General features: G+C 39.3%; 1 protein-coding gene across 8 annotated transcripts in view; it reads right to left on the bottom strand.

Moving 5' to 3' along the window:
• Window positions 1-2,614: 2,614 nt before the first annotated feature.
• Window positions 2,615-23,957, bottom strand: part of PPIP5K2 (diphosphoinositol pentakisphosphate kinase 2) — an 83,927-nt gene continuing 62,584 nt past the window's right edge. For 2 of the 8 annotated variants that reach the window (XM_075271585.1, XM_075271623.1), the window contains 4 exons: window positions 8,832-8,951; window positions 7,154-7,300; window positions 5,729-5,854; window positions 2,616-3,547 (listed from right to left, as the gene is read on the bottom strand). In XM_075271585.1, coding sequence (XP_075127686.1) covers window positions 3,408-3,547; window positions 5,729-5,854; window positions 7,154-7,300; window positions 8,832-8,951 — 533 coding nt within the window. In that variant the 3' untranslated portion in view covers window positions 2,616-3,407. Of the gene's footprint in view, window positions 3,548-5,728; window positions 5,855-7,153; window positions 7,301-8,160; window positions 8,224-8,831; window positions 8,952-14,784; window positions 14,905-23,957 lie in introns of all 8 variants that reach the window. The other 6 variants (XM_075271649.1, XM_075271596.1, XM_075271605.1 and 3 more) reach the window with 6 other exon arrangements.

Raw genomic sequence — 23,957 nt, 5'->3', positions numbered from 1 at the left:
TTGAAGTATTTGGCTTTGAACAAGCAAGGAGGACATAAGGGAAATAAAGACAACAGGTATGTTAAAAGTAATAAAATAGACTAGTCATGTAACAGATACCAGAACATGAAGCAAAGTAATAGTAACAGTAGTTTCATTGCCCATTGACTCAAAGCTGTTTTCTATAAACATATATGGGTGTCGTCATAAATTGAACAGTAACAGTGAGTCGATATGTAAGAAGAGCGATTAAAATACTCTGTGCTTTTACAAAAAGTTATTTAAATAAGTACAAAGCCTATATACTGTTGTAATACATGGTAGTGCAGTAACAGAGAACCTTTCATGTCCTCAGAGATGTGCGGTATTATATACCGCTAGAAATGTGACAGTGCTCTGAATTCAGCGCAGTGTCAGCTTTGCCGGTATGCTGGATAGATCGGTGCACCAATATCTCCACCATCAGAAAGGTGAGCCTTACATCCTAGTGTCATCACTGGGCTGTGAGGAGCGCCCCCTGCCCCGATATTACACTTACATAGTCTTGTATTTTAGGGGGGGCATCCTCACAATTAGGCGATAATGCCAGACTGTAAGGCCTGCCTTTCTGACAGTGGAGAGAGATCTGTGCCGAAACTAACAGCATTGATATCTCCAACACCAGGGCTGATACCAGAAAAGCTGACAGGCTTTCTAGAGATATAAATACCGAACATATGAAGACATGAAAGGTCCTCTTTAAATCAGTCGGAGCACATCTAAAGCCACAGAGCAAATATAACAGCAGCATATGTTGGGGCAAAAACCGGATTGGTCAAGTTGGATTTCAACATGTTTATCTTTTGTTCCCGCAAGAGACATACGTAGGAAGAGCATGGCCATGGTCAGTTCCCCTCCCCTTTAAAATAACCACGCAAACTCAGATTAGCCACAAGTCAAGAGAAATAGCAGTCAACCAAGCATGCATCTTGTGTGTATGGCCAGCTTTAAAGAGGTTGGTCCAAGTTCCACAGGACTTGATAACTTGCTTGATCAATGGTGGTGCAAATACTAGTGACCCACTGATTCCGCAAATGGGGTTTGGGTTTTCCTCGCTTGTATGACCAGCTGCTCCATTTATTTGTATTGGAGCTGCTAGAGGAAGTACAGTCTCGGCTATTTTTGGCAATCCCAGCAGGAATGAAAGAACTGGCAACGGGTTCAGTATGGGGAAATGTGGGACCCTGTTCTTGAAACCTATGGGGGTCCCAGCATTCACACCCTTAAATATTAAAGCATAAGAACAGCATCTGCTTCAAAATAACCATTTATAAAAGCACAGGAAATCCCCTATAGATAAATCAGTGCAAACTATATAATCAATCTTCAGGAGAATTCATGGGCGGAATGGTCTGATTATACTTCTGATAATATCAAGTAGTAGACAAATGACCTATTGTATCAAATGCATAATAATTGTAACCCCAAATCATCAGTATGTATATTTTTTATTATTGTACTAGGCATGCTGCTATATATACACACCGCCTTTAATGAAAGTTTACTGAATACATCCTCCAAATAAATGGAACATTTGCAGTTATTATTTTGGCTAATGTCACTATTCCTGACATGATTGGTCCATGCAAATCAATGGTGTTTATTACATTTCTAATGTGCAGCACATGGTGGATTGTCCTGCCCGTCTTGCAGCATTGCTAGCTGTGTTGGTAATCCTGCACTAAAATATTATTCATTTTATTGTATTATTTTGCTTTCTGATGCATTTTACTGTATGAACATATTGCGCATTATAGAATGCATTACATAAACAATTTTGCTCCCCTCTCAGAGGTTTGTAATCGTTTTAATAAAGCTATTTTTTCATTTATAAAGGGAACTTGTCAAGAGTTTTAACCCCTCAGCTCTACTCCAAACCCCTCTTTGCTCTGCATTTTCGGCAATACTACTTTGCAGGGCAAGGAATTAAGTGTGTAGTTTATACATGTGAATTTTTCACTTCTGCGTCACCTGAAAAGTAAACGTTAAAAATGGCGCGCACAGACATTACCTCTGAGACGTCACATAGTTATAGTCAGGTTGCCCTGTCCCTTTCTTGGGAGCAGGTGAAGTAAAGCAAGGCACAGTGACTTGTCCCAGAAGTCACTACACCTTGCTTTACTGCACCAGCTCTGAATGCATGAGGCACATCAACCAATCAAGAAAGGGATGGATTGCCTGACTGTCCAAGAAACTAGGACCACCTCCCTGATTCTTTAAGGTAATAAGCATGTAGGGCATATTGCTTTAAAAGTATAGTATGTAAAAGTAAAGCAACTGCATATTCACATACTTAGATACATAATTCCCCATAAAAAGAAATAAGGGACCTCTGTAATATAAACCTACTTGCCATACTATGTCCAGGGACAGGTATATAATCATCCACACAAGGCAGGGATGTAGCATTTGTCAAGGGAACATTCATTGCATTCTATTTATGCATAACCCCACTGTGCAAATGGTTACCATAGTTTGACTAAACATTTTTTTGGCGGGTGCTACATCTGTACATCTTACAGTAGGTTCACACTAATGTTCGGGTCTCAGTCATTGGGGACCTGAAAAACGGAGACCCAGTCCTCCTAAAAAGCGGTTACCAGTTGTTTCCACCAGTTTTATACGGCAGGGCTTTTCGCTCTGCCGACTTTAGACAGACTCTCTGGCGGAGTCCAACAAAGATTTGAACCTAGCCTGACCCTCCAGAACCTTATACTGTAATATACCGTACGAGTCACTTAACATAGCTATAACAACCAGCAGAAAAACATCCATTGTTCACATCACTTGCTGCTTCAAAAATGTGTACAACGTGCGCAACAGAGAAGTGTAAGATTGCAATTGTCCTTATGGGCATACACCATAGAAAAGAAAAGAAAAATAATTAAAGTGAACAGAAGTGCTGAAAACTGGCAAACAGTAGTACAATGTAGTGCCATTATCCATAGCACTATATTGTAGATGGTATAGCATACACCTAGTAAAGAGAATAACGCTTAGAAAATGGACGCCAATATCTGGTTCTATGAATTGCCAACACTATATTTGCACTATGTATTCCTGGCCACCTCTGCACATGATCTCATTGATTACAATACACGTTCCTGCAGATGGGCATTCTTTGGTGTGCAGGTTTTTACAGGTCCCCAAACTGTCGGCCTGTGGTTGACAGGGAATGCTGCGGCAATGTTGTCCATTAATAGTAGGGATGCTGGATGTGCGGCCTGCTAGTTACATACAATGTAAACACAAAACAGAAAATGTACATTTCATCTATGCTGTCAGTATATACAAACTGATACGTAGTAAAAAAATATTTAAATATTTCAGATTCAGATATAGATACAACATTCTCTTCAATACGACTCCCAATGCTGCATTACAACTACTCAGGAATGTAGGCTTGATCTTTCTATACAGACATCTTGCTGGGAAGGAGTCTTCTCTTCTTTTACTAGTTCCTGGGTTTTGTGACCTTCTGAGAGCGGTTCACAAGCTGTAGGGATGCCGCCTGATGCTCCACTGCCATCTGTAAGACAATGAACTATTTTAGCACAAGTAACAAGAACATGGACAGATTATTTATCTAGCTTTGTGGTTTTCCTCCTAGAGAGTGAGAATGAAAAACTGCATGAAGCATAGGCCAGCCCGAAATATGAAATGAGTTAAAGGGAGTCTGTCACCAGGGTGAAGATTATTAAACTAGCAACATAGCTATACAAGTCAGGCTCGCCTGAATGTTTACACTCGCCTCCTTCTATACCTACATTACTACCGTGTTTCTCCAAAAGTAAGACCTACCCCAAAAATAAGGCCAAGAATGATTTTTCAGGATTTTTGGAGTATGCTTGAAATATAAGCCCTACTCCAAAACTCCGAAAAGTCCTAGTTACAGTTCATTACAAAGAAACGTGTCCAGACAGCTATACATGTAAAAAGTAAATAGAATACAGCAGAACAGATACAGCAGACCCTTCATCAAGGAAAGCAGACACGCCCTAGAACAATTGCACCCCCAAGAGAATCACACTGACTATAAGAGAGCTATCTACACAAAATGGCACTAGTGAGATAGTTCTCCACAACAATAAGGATTAACCACTGGTTGTGCTGGTTTTACACACACACAGATTCGGAAGTCCCGATGGCATGACTACATTGTGGCTATCTGGGGTCACCATGGGGCGCCAACTGCTACACTTGGCTGCAGTGGAACAGTCAAGGGGCCTGAGAAAACAGCGACACAGATCTGTGTGCGAGAGCCCATCCATCATTAGCAATTGCCAACTACATTTTTCGGGGGTGTATGGGGGTTTGGTGAGTGGAAAAAAGGCATCCCCTTAAAATAAGCCCTAATCTATTTTTCAGAACAAAAAAATAATATAAGACCCGGTCATGTTTTCCGAGAAAAACAGTAAGATATCAATTTATTTTAGTATATGCAACTTAGAAATCTGGAGCACTGAAGGTGGGGCTTTGTTACTCCACACAGCTCTAATACACCCTCCTTTAAAGAGGACCTTTCATCAGATTGGGCACAGGCAGTTCCATATACTTCTGGAAAGTCAGCAGTGCGCTGAATACAGCGCACTATTGGCTTTCCCGATCTGTGCCCTGGGTAAAGCGCTATCGGTCCCAGTACCGTAGCGCTTTACAGTCAGAAGGGCGTTCCTGACACTCTAACGCGCTGCACAGTGTGAGCGGGGAGGAACGCTCACACTGTACAGCACGATAGGCACTGCTGGGCAGAAGGACATTCCTGACAGAGTATCAGGAACGCCCTTCTGACTGTAAAGTGCTACGGTACCGGGACCGATAGCGCTTTACCCAGGGCACAGATTGGGAAAGCCGATATATGGAACTGCCTGTGCCCAATCTGATGAAAGGTCCTCTTTAAGTGACAGGGCCTTGGAGCTATGCTGAAATCTCTCCTGGCTGTGTTTTCGAATTTGCACTGGTGTATTAGAACAGAGTAGGGCATAGCAGGAGCACATCCTCAGTGCTCCAGACTGCCCATTTGTATATTGTGAAATACAGATTTTACCTATTTGAGGAAAAATGTGCTACATTCAGTTGAACTGTGTTAATGGTTTAAGATTCTTCATTCTGGTGACAGACTTCCTTGAGCATGGAACTGCCACCAGACTATATTGTTGTAAGTAATGGCAGGACAGTATGGGGACAGCAGTGTAGATAGTCCACAGCACTCGCCAATTATTTAAAAAGGAAGTTTATTGATGAATATACAAAGCAGAAACATGTTAGTAGTGCCATCAATATATAGTGATCCAGATGACAATTCAAATAGTCCGGATGTTTCAGTCATTAATGTGACCTGTGTCCAAGTCTACATGTACAAAAAAGCAAGGATATTCAGGAAGAGTGTGCACCCTCACCACTCTCAATGGCGGCAGAAAGCTGCCATTCATAGTAGTAGACAAGTGGATGGCAGGGGGAAGCACTCTCCTCACAAACTTACTGGATTCAATCACATCTCCAGTCTATTCCATGCCTGTCACTATATAAATGACAACATATTTTGGCTATTAGGAAAGCATATCCACTCTCTTACTATACAGGGAAGCATAGCCTTATAAAACATTCATGGTTAGTTCCCAGGGACCCCCAAATAAACACCTTTGTTCGCAAGGACCCCTAAATAAAGACCTTACTTTGTTAATTTGTAGATTTTATCTGTCATTTTACTTACGTGTAGTAACAGGGTCTGATATGGCACCATCAGTACCAAGAAGCAATGGTGTTGGAAGTATTTTAGTAGGGGTATATGTATTCAAAGAGATTTTCCTGCCAACATGGCTGTGATATCCAGGAGTACCTAAATACAATAAAAATATCATAAACATGGTGCAAATCTTTTAAAATAAATTGTGTCCTATAACCTCTATAATTTATTACTAGCAGCCAACGTGTGGGTTTACCAATGCATTTTTCCATGTCGGCAATCTTCTCTGTGTAATTGAAAGACATGATATTTCTATGCAGCTTATGAATGAACAATATACACAGATAAAAGTAAACCAAAACCTGCAACTTTGGTGTTATTGACGTACAATCTAGTATGTACAAAGGCTGTCAAACAGCCCCTCACAGTCTAGATTTCCCATGCCCATTCCTTTGAGCCTCTTATCGCACTTCTGTACCTCATCATATTGAAATGAACATGCATGCCAACCTAAATGTACCTGTTACTATGGGTCTCTGAAGAGGTAGCAATCTCATGTATGACCAGCTTTAGTGATAGCAGAGCCAGATATAAAAACACAGGCAGAGAAAAAAAAAAAAAAAGAAAAAAAAAAAAAAAAGGACCACATCTAGGGTGTCCTTATAGTATTTCCTTTTCATCTTAGAATCCCTTTAAACATGCCTGGGATAAATTCATATGTATTCTATCATAACCAACATAGGAATAGCATTTAAAAAGACTATTCATTTCTTACCTTGATTTTGAAGGTCCGCACTGCAGTTTTTGAATTTTTCTTCTTTTCTTCATTATGGTAATTGTGCTCAGAAAGCACAAGGGTGTTCCCCCTGAGCTCAGAGCACAGCGCTGTTACCTATTCCATCACTACCTCTTACCCGAGCCCACCACAAAGTGGCCGACAGACGCGCACAGTCTGCTTTTCCATTGGCCATTTTGTGGTGGTCTTGTGTAAGAAGAGAAGGAGAGGCAGAAGACCGAGGCAGTGCTAGAATGTATAACAACCCTGTGCTCTGAGCGCAATTACCTTAATGAAGAAAAAGAAAGATTCAAAAACAGTGACGCGGACCTTCAAAATAAAGGTAAGAGATGAATAACCTTTCTAAAGCCTATTCCTGCATGGTTTTAGTTTAAAAACTTTTTTTTTTTTAATGATATAATCCCTTTAAAAGGGGTTTTCCCATGATTGTAACCAATAGAATTAAAAGTCTGCACAATTTTAATTACTTATTTGTTAAATTGGTAGAGTTTTAAAACCATCTTTATAGTCAAAGTTTTTACGTTACCAGTTTACATGATCATAAATACAGAACTTTTCATAATCGTATAAACCTGAACATCCCACTTGTTTTCATAGACAGATGCAGAACATTTATAACAAGCATAAAAAATATAGATATTAAAAAACCACCATACAAGGAGAAGCTGTTTGAGTATCCAAGAGAGATTCACTCGAAGGTGCTGCAATAGCAGCAAGGAATTCGTCCACCTGCTTTAAAGACAAGGAGTTGTGGAGAGTCTCTAAGGGGCATATGGAAGGCACCATGGAGTACAGCTCAAATCCTGTAAGACATACATATAAATATGCAAACTTTGTTAGGTTTATGTGCAAAGAAAGGATTTTCATTAAGTATCACATAAACCATTACATAATAGACAGCTTTTGCTGCTCAACACATTATAGTAAAAGGCATGTACAATAACTACATAATAAAATTGCATTCAAAACTCTTCTTGTTCCTGTTACTACATACTTACCTTTACATCTGCTTATACTACAATTGCATCAAAGCCACAAAAAAAATTCTATAATAATAATAATAATAATAATAATAATAATAATAATAATAATAATAATATGCCCAGCCACATATTTTATGCACCAAATGCATTAAATCAATGATTAATAATGTGGAGGACCTTACAGTGAATCTGAATATTTTTCATAGAGCATCTCAATTATATTAGGAAGAGTGTGGAAAGACAGCATTAATTTAATACAAAGAAGTTTTTCCCATCTTATATAAAAAAAATAAAAAAACATTAACCTGTGTGTAGAACGTCCAACCATATAATAAAATAATATTTAAAATGCATACATATTAATTCTAAAATCTAAAATAAGAAATAAAAAAAAAAGTTTTTCAAACATATTTTAGATAACATATTGATGCCGATGTTCAATGTATATTTAACGGCTAAAAAAAATTACGTTTTAACTATATAGAAAAATGCCAAAAAAAAAAAAAAAAAAAAAAAAGCTTGCTGCTTGAGGACAGACAAAAGTCATTTTTTTTGTGAGATGTAAAAGCCAATGATGTGATGATCGAAGAAGAGAAGTGGAAACTGCATCCAATGCTTGGAAACCAAAAGAAAAAAAAAAATGAAGCATGGCGGTATCATTTAAAACAAACAAAACATACCATTGGTTGGGTGTCGAGCAAATGAGATAGAAAACCTTTTAACAGCAGAGCTGCGTGTGGCGTCTAAGAAAGAGAAAAAGAGTACCTGAAATTCATAAAAGCTACCAAATAAAAAAGGAAGAAAAAAAAGAAAGAAAGGAAGGAAGGAGAGGAGAAGAAGAGACTCCCCGGGTGTTTAAAGTTGTTAAACTCCAGCAGCATGCAGTGCCACCACAGCAAAGACACTTGGTTTCAAAGAGGAAACTTTTTGGATGCTTGTTTTAAAACCTCAAAAGTCCAAAGGAAAGCTGGCTACTTTGGTTTTAGCTCTAAGTCGATGAAAAAAAAAATAATACAAAATAATAAATTTTTGGAAATATTAAAATACTAAAAATTGAGATCATTTTAGGCTCAGACACATTCTTTATAGAACAAAAAAAAACACAAAAACAAAAAGAAAGCTTATAGAATTGATGATGAAAACATTGATATTTTGCCATTTTTATAAAATCATAATTTAAGCTTTTCAAGTTTTCCCAAGTACATCATTTGGGGAAAATAAATAAATAAAATGATATATATATATATAAAAATAATAATAAAAAAAAAGTCACACACCAAAAATGTGCGTACTATCCTCTGGTCAGAGGCACAGTTTTTGCACAATCCGGTGTGCGTGTATTTGCACATACCATCTATGCAGCCAGAAGTAGTCAGCTTTTTACGATGAGCACGAGCATAATCCAGAAGGTTAGGTGCACTTGAAGAGGCCCCGAGCACAGTAGTACTAAAGAGACCCGCGCAGTGAGACCCTAGTGAGAGTTAGAGAAAATACAGCAACCTAGTGTACCTCCATTCACAAGTGATGCATGCAACATGCAACATGGTTCTAATCTGGCACCATATTCAACACAAGAACTGGCATTGTTACAGACAGGTAAAATATAAAATGCATCCTCCATCTAGAGTATACTGTGCCATCTTCTGCTCACTAAAATATATGTTTTCTTATTAATCTAGTTTTAGCTAAAATATCTCTCAAATTTAGGGGATTAATTGAATAGTAACTAACAAGTCATGTTTAAAATAGTTTTTTTTTGTTTCTGACTTGTTGCAGACATAAAGTGAACCTCTAAAAGGTGCTTTCTGTTTCTCTACAGGATATAACACAGGAAGAGAAGGTTTGTATGGGAACAAGATCTCTGAGTAAATCTTGAAAGGTCTCCTGGGATAGAGAGTGATGGTCCAGCTTACTTGCCCATATAAAGTTGTGAGTGGGTGGGGTAAGCTGGACTCTCACTGTCTCTCCTAGGAGTCCAGGCAGGAGAACTCAAAATGTTACTCTGATATAGGTTTATATTATATATGGCTATATCTCTAGGAGCTCAGCTTCTATCCCCCCTTCTATCCTACTATTAGATGCAGCACCTACAGTCATCATTGCTTTAAAAATACCTTATAGTCTATTTTATATGCAGATCTTAATGTAACATTTATTTTCAGTACTTAGTATAAATGTTTTTAAACAGATGTAGCAGGGTATGGTTACTGTCATGGCGGCATGTGCAAATTAGTTAAAAGGGTTGTTTAGTTTTAGTACCCTGTTTCCCCGAAAATAAGACAGTGTCTTATATTAAAGTATCTTCCGAAATATATGACCTGTCTTATTTTCGGAGAATGTCTTATGCAGCGGCTGGAGCTGGGGGAAAATCGGCAGTCATGCCAACGCTTCCTTAGCGGAGTGCCAGCATGACTGGTCCAGGAGGTGAAGGGGGGGGGGGGTCTTATTATCGGGGAAACAGGGTAAATGTCATTGTTTGTATAATGAAAAAGTTTTACCTCTCAGTTTTCTAGATCTCTGCTTGCTGTCATTCATTGTTTACTTCCAGTGGATAAAAATTAGTCCATGGTCATATGATTGACAGTCCATGGTCATGTGATGGACACACAGGGGCACAGCTCGTTACAGTCACAGTGCAGTAATCAAAGATCCTTGTAACGAGCTGTGAACCTGTCTGTCCATCACATGACCATGGACTGTATATCACATAACCATGGACGGATTTTTATCAACTGGAAGTAAAAGCAAGACAGCAAGCAGAAATCTAGAAAACCACAAGGAATGGACACAAAGTATATTAAAAAAAATGTATAACTTTTCATTCTCTAAACAATAACATTTACTGAAACTGGACAACCCCTTTAACTGATACATCATGTTTCATCTGCATTCTCAGCCGACATCTATTTCATATAGCCATATGGTAAATGAGGGAAAGGAGTAATGTACAATTAATGAGGAGTTATCCAACCAACCTAAACATAGAATATTAAAAATGTACAGCTCCTATACTACATAACACATCTAGTGCACAGTTCAATGTTTTCTAGTAATATACTAATATGCTGTTTTATGTCTGTACTGGAGATCTACAATAATCTAGAACTCTGAAATCTTTAGTCACATAACATCAGACCCTGTTGTAGCCAGCACGCTGCCTTCTATGTACCTGCAAACAAATATAAAATGTGGCTGCAGTATGAGGCATCCTTGCTCATTGCATCAGAGGCCAGAAAAACAAAAGCACCAGACTGTCCCTCTGTTCAGCATGACATGCAGGTGACAGGTACTATATAGCTCTACTACCTCAATGCTTCTGACACTACTGTATTGTTTCATTTATTGTGTTTCGCCCTATTGGATGGAGCCACTGAACATGCTGCAAATATAGCGTTAAAGAGCAAAAGCAGCAAGGAGAAAGCAAAGCTTAAAAATATCTTTTAAAAATCAAAAATTCATCTTTTAAAATCATACATGTAGTTCCCAAATAAGTTAGGTGCTAATGTAGTAATGTAGCAAATATACCAATTCTAAAACACAATACAGATTTATCTTCAGCTAGGATAACATATATAAACTCCTGACATCCTTTCAGCCTTTGCCTGACCCGTACAAATCAGTATACGGCTAGAAAAAAGAAAAAAGTCTGACAAATTTTGGTTATTCCTGGAATATATTCATGTGTCTTTTGCCTGGAAAAGGACGAATACTGTAATAAATTCAAGCTCTTTTTGCAGAACAGATTTCAGTGCCATGGATCTGTCTAGAAATATCTATTACTATGACTAGTCTGGCACTGCAGGACTTTTTAACACTACATAAGATAGAGTAGTAGACTAACCTATTCCTTTATACTCTATCCAGCAAAAAACATATATGTTAGGTAAAGTTCACATCAGCTAAATTTCAGTCTGCTACTTTGATACATCATAGAATCAGAACAACAGACTGAAAAATGATGATGATGCAGATGGAGCACATTCTGTCTGCATCCATCATTCACTTTAATGTAAAAAAGACGGAAGGTGAGACACTGTAAGCGTAATGTAACATCAAATCAAAGATATTTCAGTCTCTGAGAGCATGTCAAGCAGTTTACTGTCTGACATATCAAGCAGTAGAATCTAAAACATACCTGTTTCATATTTGGACACCAAACATCCGTTATTTTTTTTAAAATTATTTTTAACATTGAAGTCTATGGGTAACGGCCTTATAATGGACAGTAACTGATGGCCATCACTTACAGTTCGTTAATTTGTGTCTGTTTTTTTTTCTGCTCATGCTCAGAAACAAAAACTAGGGGAGAACCAATGTTAAGCTCTCTAGCTAGAATCATTTAGCAATGGTCAGATGGTCCTCTACTGACGGTAGGTTATATTCTATGTGTGTATGTGTGGTGGTTTAAAATTACAATACACACCGCACGGCAGTGAGAATAATTACTGGGACTTTACTGCAAGGATATACACTGTATAGTAATGGTCCCTGAATCATCTCTATTTTGGCCTAAAATAGGTCAGTAAGGCCTTGTTTATCTAAGTGCTTAAAGGGAATTTCTATATATCCCCCTTAAAGTTATCAATAGGGGTTAATTTGGCACTAACCCCTATTGACCAGGGGCTAGAGAATTATACTAGGGACCTATGTCATTCCTAATGGACTGTGGCATCATTTAGTGAAATATTGTCATCTTTTCTTCACGATTCCTATACCACCTTTTGTTGAGCGTGTTTTTAGAAAATATTTACATAGTACTTTTAGAATTATCATTAAGGGCTCGTTCACACGGGACAAGAGGGGGTGGATGCTGACGCCGAATCCACCTCAGAATCCGCCCACTCACAATAGAGATCTATGTAGACTGTTAGCTTCTTTTTTTCCGTGAGCTGCCCTTTCTTCAGGCGGATTCCACGGCTGAGTCAGCCCTGGCATCCGCCTCACGACAGCACTCTTCAGACTAGATCCTTTTATTTGGGCCTACTCCGGAGTTGGGAAGCCGCGACTGTTTGAAGCCACGACAGTTGCGGCAGGCACATTTTGCTCTTATTCTGACGCAGGACCAAAATACACGATCCCGTGCCCGTGTGAACGAGGCCTAAAAGTTATATTTTAGTGTACGTAATACCCCTACCCCCTTTTTTTCTTTTAAAGTGTCCAGTAACATCACTTAGTGACTATTATGATAAATGTCCATTTTTTTATTTTTATACGGACACTATCATAATGGATATCCAATGGTAATGTGACCCTAGCCTTAGCATGGCAGTCTGTGTGTACAAAACCCACAGAAGGTTATTTGCAAAGTTTGGTGGAGAAAAACCCCCAACATGTCTAACTTCAGCTTTAACAACTTAGGAATAAAACTACCATACACATCTGCAACTACCATACACATCTTTCCAGCACTCACTAATACTTCTTCTGGCAAAATAATACAAATTTACACCATGCACAGGATGAGATACAATGTGACTGTATATATACACCCCAGTTTTAGAACAAAATATTCAAAAACATATGAATGTGATGCCTAAAGGCCACCCATGCCATGTCATATCAAGAGCAAATAAGTGATTAAAACCAAAATGGCAAATATCACTAGTTAAAAAGGTACTGTATAAAGAGCGCTACGTATACAAAGCCTTGATGGGCAGAGTCCAAGACCTCACATTTTTCTTAATGTTGTTGTCAGAGTACAATTCAGCATTCAGAAGATACATTAACATGAATGTGATTTGTAAAATTTAAATTTTGTAGCAGAAACACTTGGCGTAAATATTTTTGTCCTACCGTGTACCGATAGGAGTTTCTAAACCTTTAACAACTAATATGAGCTGTATTTTTGTGCAGGCCCTCGGTACAGAACCTGCACCAAAAATAAGTATCAAACCTGCCAGTGTTTGGTTGCGTATTTTACTTATGTTTTGAGGAGGGCATTGAAACGGGGGTCATTGGTATGTTTCAGGGTGAAATAGATATATATACCGCTATCAACCAGACAACCCCATTAAAGGGGGCAAAAATGGACAACTCTTATATCAGCCGGGGACACTGAAAGAACAAAAAATAAATAAAAAATTCACTCACCTGTCCCTGATACTCTGGTGTCTTCAGGGGCATTACGGTCCTTCTGCTGAATGGCTCTATTCCGGAATTCCGCTGATTGGCCTCAGCGGTCACTCCAGAAGTGACCCGGAAGAAGTTGTCGGAGCAGAAGAACTGGGATGCACCAGGAAGACACCGGAGCATCAAGGACAGGCGAGTAGGTTTTTTTTCCACTGCCCTAGCTGATTTAAACATTAAAAGGGTTGTCCAATTTTGCTTTCCAAATATAAACAGGGCAGGATTTAATCCTATCTTATATTGCTTAAATACACTCCTAGAGCTCCTGGTCCACTCCACCTGTAGGTACAGTATAGCAGAGCAACTAAGGTTGCGTTCACACTACCGTCAGTGTCCGACAGGTAGTGTCCGCTTGGACATGTTGGGTTTTTCTGTCCACTTGAAAAGTCGGACATCTTTACAAGCGGACAGTGAAGGAAGGGCACGGAGTGCAAAAGAACGCACCCGATCTCCATTTAAATGAATGACAAGTTTCACGGATACAGCTAGTGTCCGTTCAAAATCTGGCACGGACATTAGGAGCGGACACTACCTGTCGGACACTGACGGTAGTGTGAACGCCCCCTAAGATACTCATCAGTATTGCAAACAGAACAGCAAAGTGAAGGCTTCTGCTACAGAAATCTGCCTCCCATCCAATAGAGCAGCAGCACTAGCTCACTAGTCTTAAAGAAAAGAAAAAAACACTTAATAATCACTAGAAAAAAAAATGAATCTGCAAGATTACCGTTCCACAAACGAAATGTATAACATAGTACATATTACTAGCTCTATATATACTCCTCTACATCTACAAAACTAATGTTCTATACATTCACACTATTCAACAGCCCGCAAACTTTTGGCTTACGTAATAGTACAGGTGCTAAATCTAAAGCATTTCTAGTTTTTTTGGGGGGAGGGGGGTTTGCTGGAAACTATGGATCCATGAAATACTCCATTTTTGGAGTAAAAAAAATATTGAGCCAAAAAAAGGCACCAATTCTTTTATTTGCCTAAAAATTTTCTTTAAAAATCGAATAATGTAAACCCCCATATCTACTGCAACAAAAATCAGTATTTAGGATAAAAATACTGAGGAGGATCCAGCGTCTGAGCATTCTGAAGCAAGGCCAGTTGTAGGTGCACAGCTACCCTACTGTGCTGCAGGGAGGACGCAACGCCACTAGATTCCTTACCTCGTAGTAGAGAGCTCCCATAGTGACTTCTGAATTTACACTTCCCAGAATGACAATACTTCCTTGATTCTTTTTTCTGTAACTGAGTGTCTGCAGGGAGACATATTCCAGTGTGACCAGCTACCAAGGAAGATGAAAGTGCGGAGAGGGCAGTCAAAAGGAAGTGGGGTATTTGGCACTTTGGAGATTTTTTATTTATTTTTTTTTAGCTGGTAAAAAGTATGTCAAAGTGGCAGAATGGTACAGCCAATGGTACAGTACAAATTGGGAGCTTCATATAGGAAGACTCACCTTATAAAGACCTGAAATGAGCAAAAATGTCCTCAACAAGGCACAAGAAATAATAACAAGCAGACATCCTTATTGCTATATCCATAGTAAGTCTTTAATTCTCAGCACTTCTAAAGATGGTAACACAGTAAGCGGTAATAACTTTCTAGGAAATTTATCAGGACATATCAAGGTTTACCTTATAGGAACAGGCTACAAAATGCTTCCCAAAGTGACAGTACCGGTAACGTTGCCAAAAACACATACTACATCAGTAAGGTAAGGGATAGGAGGTTACTAGACAAGGATGACTTGTGCTCAGCTGAGGGAGGTCATAAATGGTGACCATACACATATTACGCCCTTTTAGTGGGGCCAAGCACGTAGAATGTGTATTGGGGTATCCTATTCAGTCCTCAAAGCAAAAGGAAAGGGCATTAGGATTATATGCTTAATTATTTTGTTCCCACAGAAGACAGACTGCCACCTGTGTCTGACATCTGCTTACTCTTCGCACTGAGAGCACATGCATGTCTGTGCAAGTGGAATATGCAAGAATATTGGGGGAAGGAGAGATCATAAATGGCTGTCAGCCGAATTCTTATTCCTTCCCCACCACATCTAGTTGGCAGAGTCCACCAAAATTGGCAAATCAGCCATTGTTCATTTAACATGTTTATTTATTAAGAAGAAAATAGCAGTAACAAAAATATAATGTAGTTTTTTTTTAATAGATTGTTCATTCCCCACAGATACTATAATACAAAGATAAACTATAAGCTTATAATGCATTACTGGAGACCAGAAAACTTTGTTTACCCCATCTACCCAGTAGATATATGAGTGACCCCTTCCAGAACATATTATGTGAACCATTGTCAAAAATAGGGTTGGAGTATTTTCAAGTGAACAAGTTGGGCAATATTACAGTTGCAGTACATATACATGTGTGTGTCAATATACATACACAAACATGTGAAAAGGAGCAGTGATCCACCGGACACTTTTGCACATCTATAGGAAACGCAACTGCAGATATTGGAGGACCAGAACACACAATGGTGGTCACACTTTACCAATGCAGTGGAAGGAATGGGGTGTATACTTCACCTCTTTTCAGCCCCCCTATTCAATACTTTATTGAGCTTAAATGCACAGAGTACAAGTCAATCTGTGTTACTGTTAAATAACGTCCCACACCACTTGACTGATGAGACAAGAGGTGTACTTCGGTGATACCAAGAAGCAGCTGGAGTCCAATCCAATTTGTGGTTAAAACAGCAAACGAAGGTTTAATTCAAACGAATAGATAGGTTACAGTCCAAAAATTAAACAAAGTTAAAAGAACATAGAATATGCATGACAAATAACAAGTGTCAAAATGAAGAGAGTGAGAGCTGGTATGAAGGTGGAGTTAGTGCTCTACCTCCATGTTACCAAAGCCTGCTTATAAAGGCTGAGGATGCTTTACCCTCATCCAAGTTTTTTCCCCATAAGGAAAGGTGTAGGTATGATCCTTCCATGTACTCCGGATCGTTCCTTGTTTGACCATAGCCCTAAGTTTGGCTACACTGACGTATTGTTGTTAGTAACGAGACTTCTTCTACCTCCACCCAACATTCCACTAGCCCCTTCATCTGTCAAGGATGACATGCTGGACACAAATGCTACTCCATGACCTTCTCCACTCACACTCTAAGTTCAGCAAATTATGAGATTTAACAGTTACAGCATCCTGAAGATGCCACAAGTCACAGATACAATCTTTGTAAAGCAGGATTAGTTTTAGGCTTCAGAAAATAAAATATAGGATTTTTGCATAGTCTGTACAAACCAGGCAAGTTTTATATGCAGTGCAGGAAAGTTCTAACTGAATGGCTTTAGAATATGATCTGGCATAGAAGAAGCATGTTAATACTTTAAAATACAAACTTATAAATTGACAACCTGAAAATGTTTCTGCCAAACAAGATCATGGAAATTTGGTAATCTTAAACTTGGGCTACCTAAAGGCTTGTTCAAACGGGGCAAGAGGGGGTGGATTGTGGCGCTGAATCCTCCTCAAAATCCGCCCCCTCACAGTAGAGGTCTATGCAGACTGCTAGCGTTCTTTTTTCCGCTTGCGGTTTGTTCCCGCTAGTGGAGAAAAGAAGCGAGCTGCCCTTTCTTCAGGCGGATTCCGTGGCTGATTCAGCCGCAGCGTCCGCCTCACAGCAGAACCTTCCGGACTAGGCTCATTCATTTGGGCCTACTCTGGAGCGGGAAGCCACGACTGTCGGAAGCTGCGACAAGCGCATTTGGGTCCTATTCTGACGTGGCTTCCCGTGTCAAAATCAGAACCAAAATACGCAGTCCCTAGCCCTGTGTGAACGGGGCCTTAGAGCTGAGACTGCCGCCGCCACCACCACGGTCTGATCCAGTAATGACTGACTTTTTTTTAGCAGATCGATAGTTGTATGTTTCGCTAGGACCATACCCGTGTCAGTCTGTCCGTTATTTGGGTCTGTTGGTGCACTAGACAAATGTATCACTAAAATAACAGACATATGTGGAGCCTGATGGACTGACAGAACCAGACTACAGTGGGGTCTGTTTGGTGTCTGTCTGTAACTGAATGCACCGAACTAAACAATAAAACATTTTTTAGTGCGTAACTTTTTAGTTTGGCAATTTTAGGCAACGGAGTCTCTGAATGAAGACTCTGATACAGACGTGAACATGGCCTTAGCTGAATTTCTCCATTAAATTCAAAGTTGCGCTATAAAACACCACTGCAGAAATAAGCTAAAGCCAGCTAGATTAGCTTCCTTGACTGGGTTTTATTTAATACAACTGAAAAAACAAAAAGATAAAGAAATAGGAAAAATACTGTTTAAGATAACTAAACAGAGTAACAGAAGGTGGCACAGAATTACATAGAACAAAGTCTTTACAAATAGAAAAGGTGATAAACAAGTGCAAAAACAAAAGTATTATCAAAAAAAGAAGAAAATGAAATAAATAAAAGGAAAGGATATACACTGTTCTCTATGTTCCCTATATCTAGGATGTGGTGGGGAAAAGGCAAAGTGATAATACACTGCTGTTGGAATAAGCCCTTCAACAGACCAACATTGCCTTGCAACTAACAGCAAAATACAAGCCCCCATCTACAGCAACCTCCATGATGTAAGGGACAAACACAAACTCTGCCTGTTACTGCTGATGGGATATAGCGAAACAACTTAAGGGCATTCGAAAGAGCAATAACGTATCTGAAATGGGACTCTGCTCTTAGGTACTTTACAATTTGGTAATGCATCAATAAACACACGAGTTCCATCTACAGTGCTGGCCAAAAGTATTGGCACCCCTGCAATTCTGTCAGTTAATACTCATTTTCTTCCAGAAAATGATTGCAATCACAAATTGTTTGGTATTATCATCTTCATTTAATTTGTTTTCAATGGAAAACCACAAAAAGAATTGTCAAAAAGCCAAATTGGATGTAATTCCACAGCAAACATAAAAAAGGGGGTGGATAAACGTATTGGCACTGCTTGAAAAATCATGTGATGCTTCTCTAATTTGTGTAATTAACAGCACCTGTTACTTACCTGAGGCACCTAACAGGTGGTGGCAATAACTAAATCACACTTGCAGCCAGTGGAAATAGATTAAAGTTGACTCAACCTCTGTCCTGTGTCCTTGTGTGAACCACATTGAGTAAGAAGAAAAGAAAGAAGACCAAAGAACTGTCTGAGGACTTGAGAAGCAAAATTGTGAGGAAGCATGAGCAATCTCAAGGCTACAAGTCCATCTCCAAAGACCTGAATGTTCCTATGTCTATTGTGCTCAGTGCCATCAAGAAGTTTAAAGTCCATGGCACTGTGGCTAACCTCCCTAGATGTGGACGGAAAAGAAAAATTGACGAGAGATTTCAACGCAAGATTGTACGGATGGTGGATAAAGAACCTCGACTAACATCCAAACAAGTTCAAGCTGCCCTGCAGTCCGAGGGTACAACAGTGTCAACCTGTACTATTCGTCGGAGTCTGAATGAAAAGGGCCTGTATGGTAGGATACCCAGGAAGACCCCACTTCTTACCCAGAGACATAAAAAAGCCAGGCTGGAGTTTACCAAAACTCACCTGAGAAAGCCAAAAACGTTTTGGAAGAATGTTCTCTGGTCAGATGAGACAAAAGTAGAGCTTTTTGGGAAAAGGCATCAACATAGAGTTTACAGGAAAAAAAAGAGGCCTTCAAAGAAAAGAACACGGACCCTACAGTCAAACATGGCGGAGGTTCCCTGATGTTTTGGGCTTGCTTTGTTGCCTCTGGCACTGGACTGCTTGACCGTGTGCATGGCATTATGAAGTCTGAAGACTACCAACAAATTTTGCAGCATAATGTAGGGCCCAGTGTGAGAAAGCTGGGTCTCCCTCAGAGGTCATGGGTCTTCCAGCAGGACAATGACCCAAAACACACTTCAAAAAGCACTAGAAAATGGTTTGAGAGAAAGCACTGGAGACTTCTAAAGTGGCAGCAATGAGTCCAGACCTGAATCCCATAGAACACCTGTGGAGAGATCTCTTGATGGCAGTTTGGAGAAGGCCTCCTTCACATCTCAGGGACCTGGAGCAGTTTGCCAAAGAAGAATGGTCTAAAATTCCAGCAGAGCATTGTTAGAAACTCATTGCTGGTTACCGGAAGCGGTTGTTCGCAGTTATTTTGTCTAAAGGTTGTGCTACCAAGTATTAGGCTGAGGGTGCCAATACTTTTGTCTGGCCCATTTTTGGAGTTTTGTGTAAAATGATCAACGATTTGACTTTTTTTTTTTTTCATTCTCTTTTGTGTTTTTTTATTGCAAGCAAAATATGTGATCTTAATACCAAAGAGTTTGTGCTTGCAATCATTTTCTGGAAGAAAACGAGTATTATCTGACAGAATTGCAGGGGTGCCAATACTTTTGGCCAACACTGTATACTTCTTGAACAAAGCACTAGGACCTATGGTACACGGCTAAGACAGATATGAACCAATAGGTGGATTAATCCCAAGTAGAGTAGAAAGTTATTATATAAAAAAAAAAAATAATTGTTTCCCCATTTTCACTGAGCAGGTGTATCCACAATGCTCTTATCATATTGTCTTACATTGTATCACCTGCAGCATGTTAGATTTAATAGCTTTAAGCGTTTCTATTATAGGGGTCATCAAGGATTAATGAATTTATGGCCTATACTTATGGGGAAGGTCGGCGGCCAACAGGTGGCCACTACACCAACTGTACTGACCCACCAATGGCTGTCTACTCTCCTGTATTGTAAATATATGCTTCCATCTCACTTAAAAGGGAAACAAAGTGATTTGACGTCTTATCTGGCAAAGGGGCAGCAGCTGAGCTTCATGACATACAGGTTTGTGATTTGAAGCAGAATTTCTAGGTTAAGAGTCGAGTAAAACCTGATAGAACTCCAAGGAGAGACAGCGTGAATCCTGCTCATCTTGTCCACACAGTGAATGATAGCTTCTAGTATACATACGCTACAAGGAGAGCAGTCACAATATGCGAGTTGATGAGTCAAGACTCCTACTGTCTCTCCTAGGAGTTCTGTCAGTCACATAAACCTGAATATCACATAGCTTCTGTCTTGCCATCATATCACAGAAATGCCCTGGCAGGTTGGCTTATAGAAGAAGGGACATGGGAGTAGGGGACTGACAGTCTTATCTGCACGTAATTACATCCTTTCCTTAATATGTAGAGAAGGTGTATAAAAAAAAAAAAAAAAAAAAAAAAAAAAGAATAATATACTTCACTTAATGAGCAAAATAATATAGGAAGAAAAAAAGAAAATGGAGCATGAATACCAGTGACTTAAAAAGGTCCATCCATACGGCATTGACATTGAAAGAGTCTCTGTGGGAAACATTGAAGTGGCTCTGTCAGGTCTCTGATGCTTTTCCTATTTGATTTCAGCATAGCACAGCAGGGGAGATGTTGAGCCCACGAATAAAGGATATTATTCAGTGTCTCCAACAGCTGTATAAAGATAGTCTACCACCACTACCAGTGTTACAGGGGCTGTGCCAGAGTGCAAGCTTGCTGCTGAGAAAAGTAACTTTAATTTGTATGCAAATACCGTATATACTCGAGTATAAGCCAAGGCCCCTAATTTTACCACAAAAACTGGGAAAACTTATTGACTCGAGTATAAGCCGAGGGGGGGGGGAATGCAGCAGCTACTGGAAAATTTCAAAAATTAAAATGGTCGGAGTTCTTGGGTGCAGTAGTTGCTGGGTGCTGGGGAAGGGGAGGGGGTGTTTTGGTTGTCTGTCTGCCCCTTCCCTGAGCTTGAGGACTGTTTTTTTTTTTTTTTTTTTCCCCACTTGGAATTCAGCCTGGCTGAATATAGGGTATCTGCAGTGCTCCTATTAACCCCTTCCCGACGGAACAGGAGCACTGCAGATACCCTATATTCAGTAGACCGGGCACTTTCAGACACAGGGATACCTAATGTGTTTGTGTTTCACAGTCATTTTCTACTTTTGTATGTATTCTAGGGAAAGGAGGGATTTAGAACTTTTATTTTTTTAAAGCTTCCTTTTTCCCCCCACTATTTTAAGGGAGATTCTATACATTGATATTGCGGCTGGTCATAGACTCGAGTATAAGCCGGGGGGGGGGGCTTTTTCAGCACAAAAACTGTGCTGAAAAATCAGCTTATACTCGAGTATATACGGTAATCTGTTCGGTGCACTCAGGCATGGCCACAGCTGTGAGACCATCCATTTAACACATACTGTGAAAAGGTGATCTAGCGCACACAACCAAGTATAGCGCAACAAGCAGCTTATATGCATACAGATTGGTCTCAAAAAACACATCCCAACTCTCCCATTCATTTCAAAGGGATGCAGCATTAGATTTTTTTTGTCCTCCTCTAGCTGATTTTTCTGCTAGAGGAAAAAAAGGAGCACCATGACCTATTTTCTTTCAGATTCCACCTTGCACACACCATTGAAATGAATGGGAAAAAAAAAAAAGTTAACCTTTTTTGTAGAGTTGTTTGGAGCTTTTGTGTGTGTGTGTTTTTTTTTTCCTGTCTCCCATTCATTTCAATGGGTTGCATTAATTTAATGCAAGGCAGAATTCACCTGAAGTCAAATCCTGAAGCTCTTTAACTTTAGCTAGAGAAAAAATAAAATAAAAAAAAAAACAAAAAAAAACAAACAAAACCTGCCTTAAGCCCCTTGCAGCCGACCATGTGAAATGTTAGTGTGCTATCTGGGTTTTTTCCAGATAGCACATGGTCCCTTTCATTTCTATGGTCCTGTATACATGACGTGAATTACAGGCCCGGGCTGCAAATTATGGAACAGGTTCAATTCCTGTCGGATTTTGAGGCCCTGCTTTATCGGCCCCTATTAATTTTGGCTCAAAAAACTGCTTGCAAAAAACCGGTGTGTGAACCTATGCGAAAAGTTGCTCCTAATCAGTTATAAAACTTCACTTTCCCAGAAAAACCCCATAAAAAATTATAATAAATCAAGTACACTGTCACTATCCTCCCCTATAACAGAAAGTAAATGGTTTAGAAATCATTCCTTTAATGGGAGACCCCCTTTGATTTTACTGGGACTCCATGACTGTGTGAGCGGAAGAGGCAGGACTCTCTCTTCGAGTGTCCTGGAAGACTTTAGAGATTTTTACATAGAAATCTCGAATAAGATCATATAATTGAACTTCTGACTAGATCATATGCTGCCATCAATCGGGGTATCATCGACCACCTGACAGATCCTGTTCATCATCATATCTTTTATACCTATGTCGACATCACGCTCCCCACATATGTGGCTGCTTATTACAGCATGCATGAGGTGAAGTGCTCAGTCAGTACATGCAGAAGGTTCATGAATACCTAAATGCTGTGATTATTACCAAGTGATCATTTCTAAAGGATTCTCAGATAAAATATACAACACCTGTGAATACACATATGAATAAAACACACCAATATGTGCACAAGAGCTATACACAGAGGACAATGCTTTAGGAAGGCTGTCATTTGACATTATCACTATTCTGTAATTCTTAAGAAAGGAGGAGGCTATATTCCTAGTGAGATTTGATCTCTATAGAAATACTAGCAAAAGGCTTATAAAAAGGGGAAACCTGAAGAACAAGTAAACTAAAAATATTTATTAGGGTGACATTTACATTAAACGGCAGTCAAAAACCTATTAAATAGGACCTGTCTCTATAAGCCACACAGCCGAAAACGGCATTGAAAAAACCCACGAGTTTTTGATGTGGTTAGGACGACGTGGTCAAAAACCTCTCATGTCAACATGCACAGGGGATTACAAAAAACACTGGGAATACATAAAACAGTAACATATGGTAAAAAGTAGAATATGATCTATATTGGAAGAAGAAAAAAAATGGTTGGTTGCCCATACTGTAGGATAGGCATGCTGCATGGGAAAGCGTGATGGAATTATTATTTTTTTTTATAAAAAAGGTTTCTTAAACAGCTGTTATATTTTATTGGAAGTACAGAAGAGAGATGCGGGGAATCGAGTCTCCCTAGGAGGGTCTCCTTGCAAGAACACTAGTGGGGTTATTATATTTCCAAAAAGAGTGCCACATTGCTTTTGTTCGTTTTAATAATTGGGGCCCATTAAAGTCTACCTAAACGTTCAAAAAACGTGATTTTTTTTTGGCAGCATTTGTGTCACTAATAAATTTTGTAATATACTTTATTAATGGATATGGTCTACTTCTGTGAAATACTGCACTGAAATCCACATTGTCCCTTCTGTATCCTTCTCCCTATTAGAAGCAGTGACGATTTCTCTTGTGAATAATGTTAACTACTAGAGATGAGCGAACAGTAAAATGTTCAAGATTTGAT

Source organism: Leptodactylus fuscus, chromosome 1 (assembly GCF_031893055.1).
Source record: "Leptodactylus fuscus isolate aLepFus1 chromosome 1, aLepFus1.hap2, whole genome shotgun sequence".
NCBI lineage: Eukaryota > Metazoa > Chordata > Amphibia > Anura > Leptodactylidae > Leptodactylus > Leptodactylus fuscus.
Note: the sequence above shows the minus strand (reverse complement) of the source record. Positions and strands in the feature narration are given on the sequence as shown.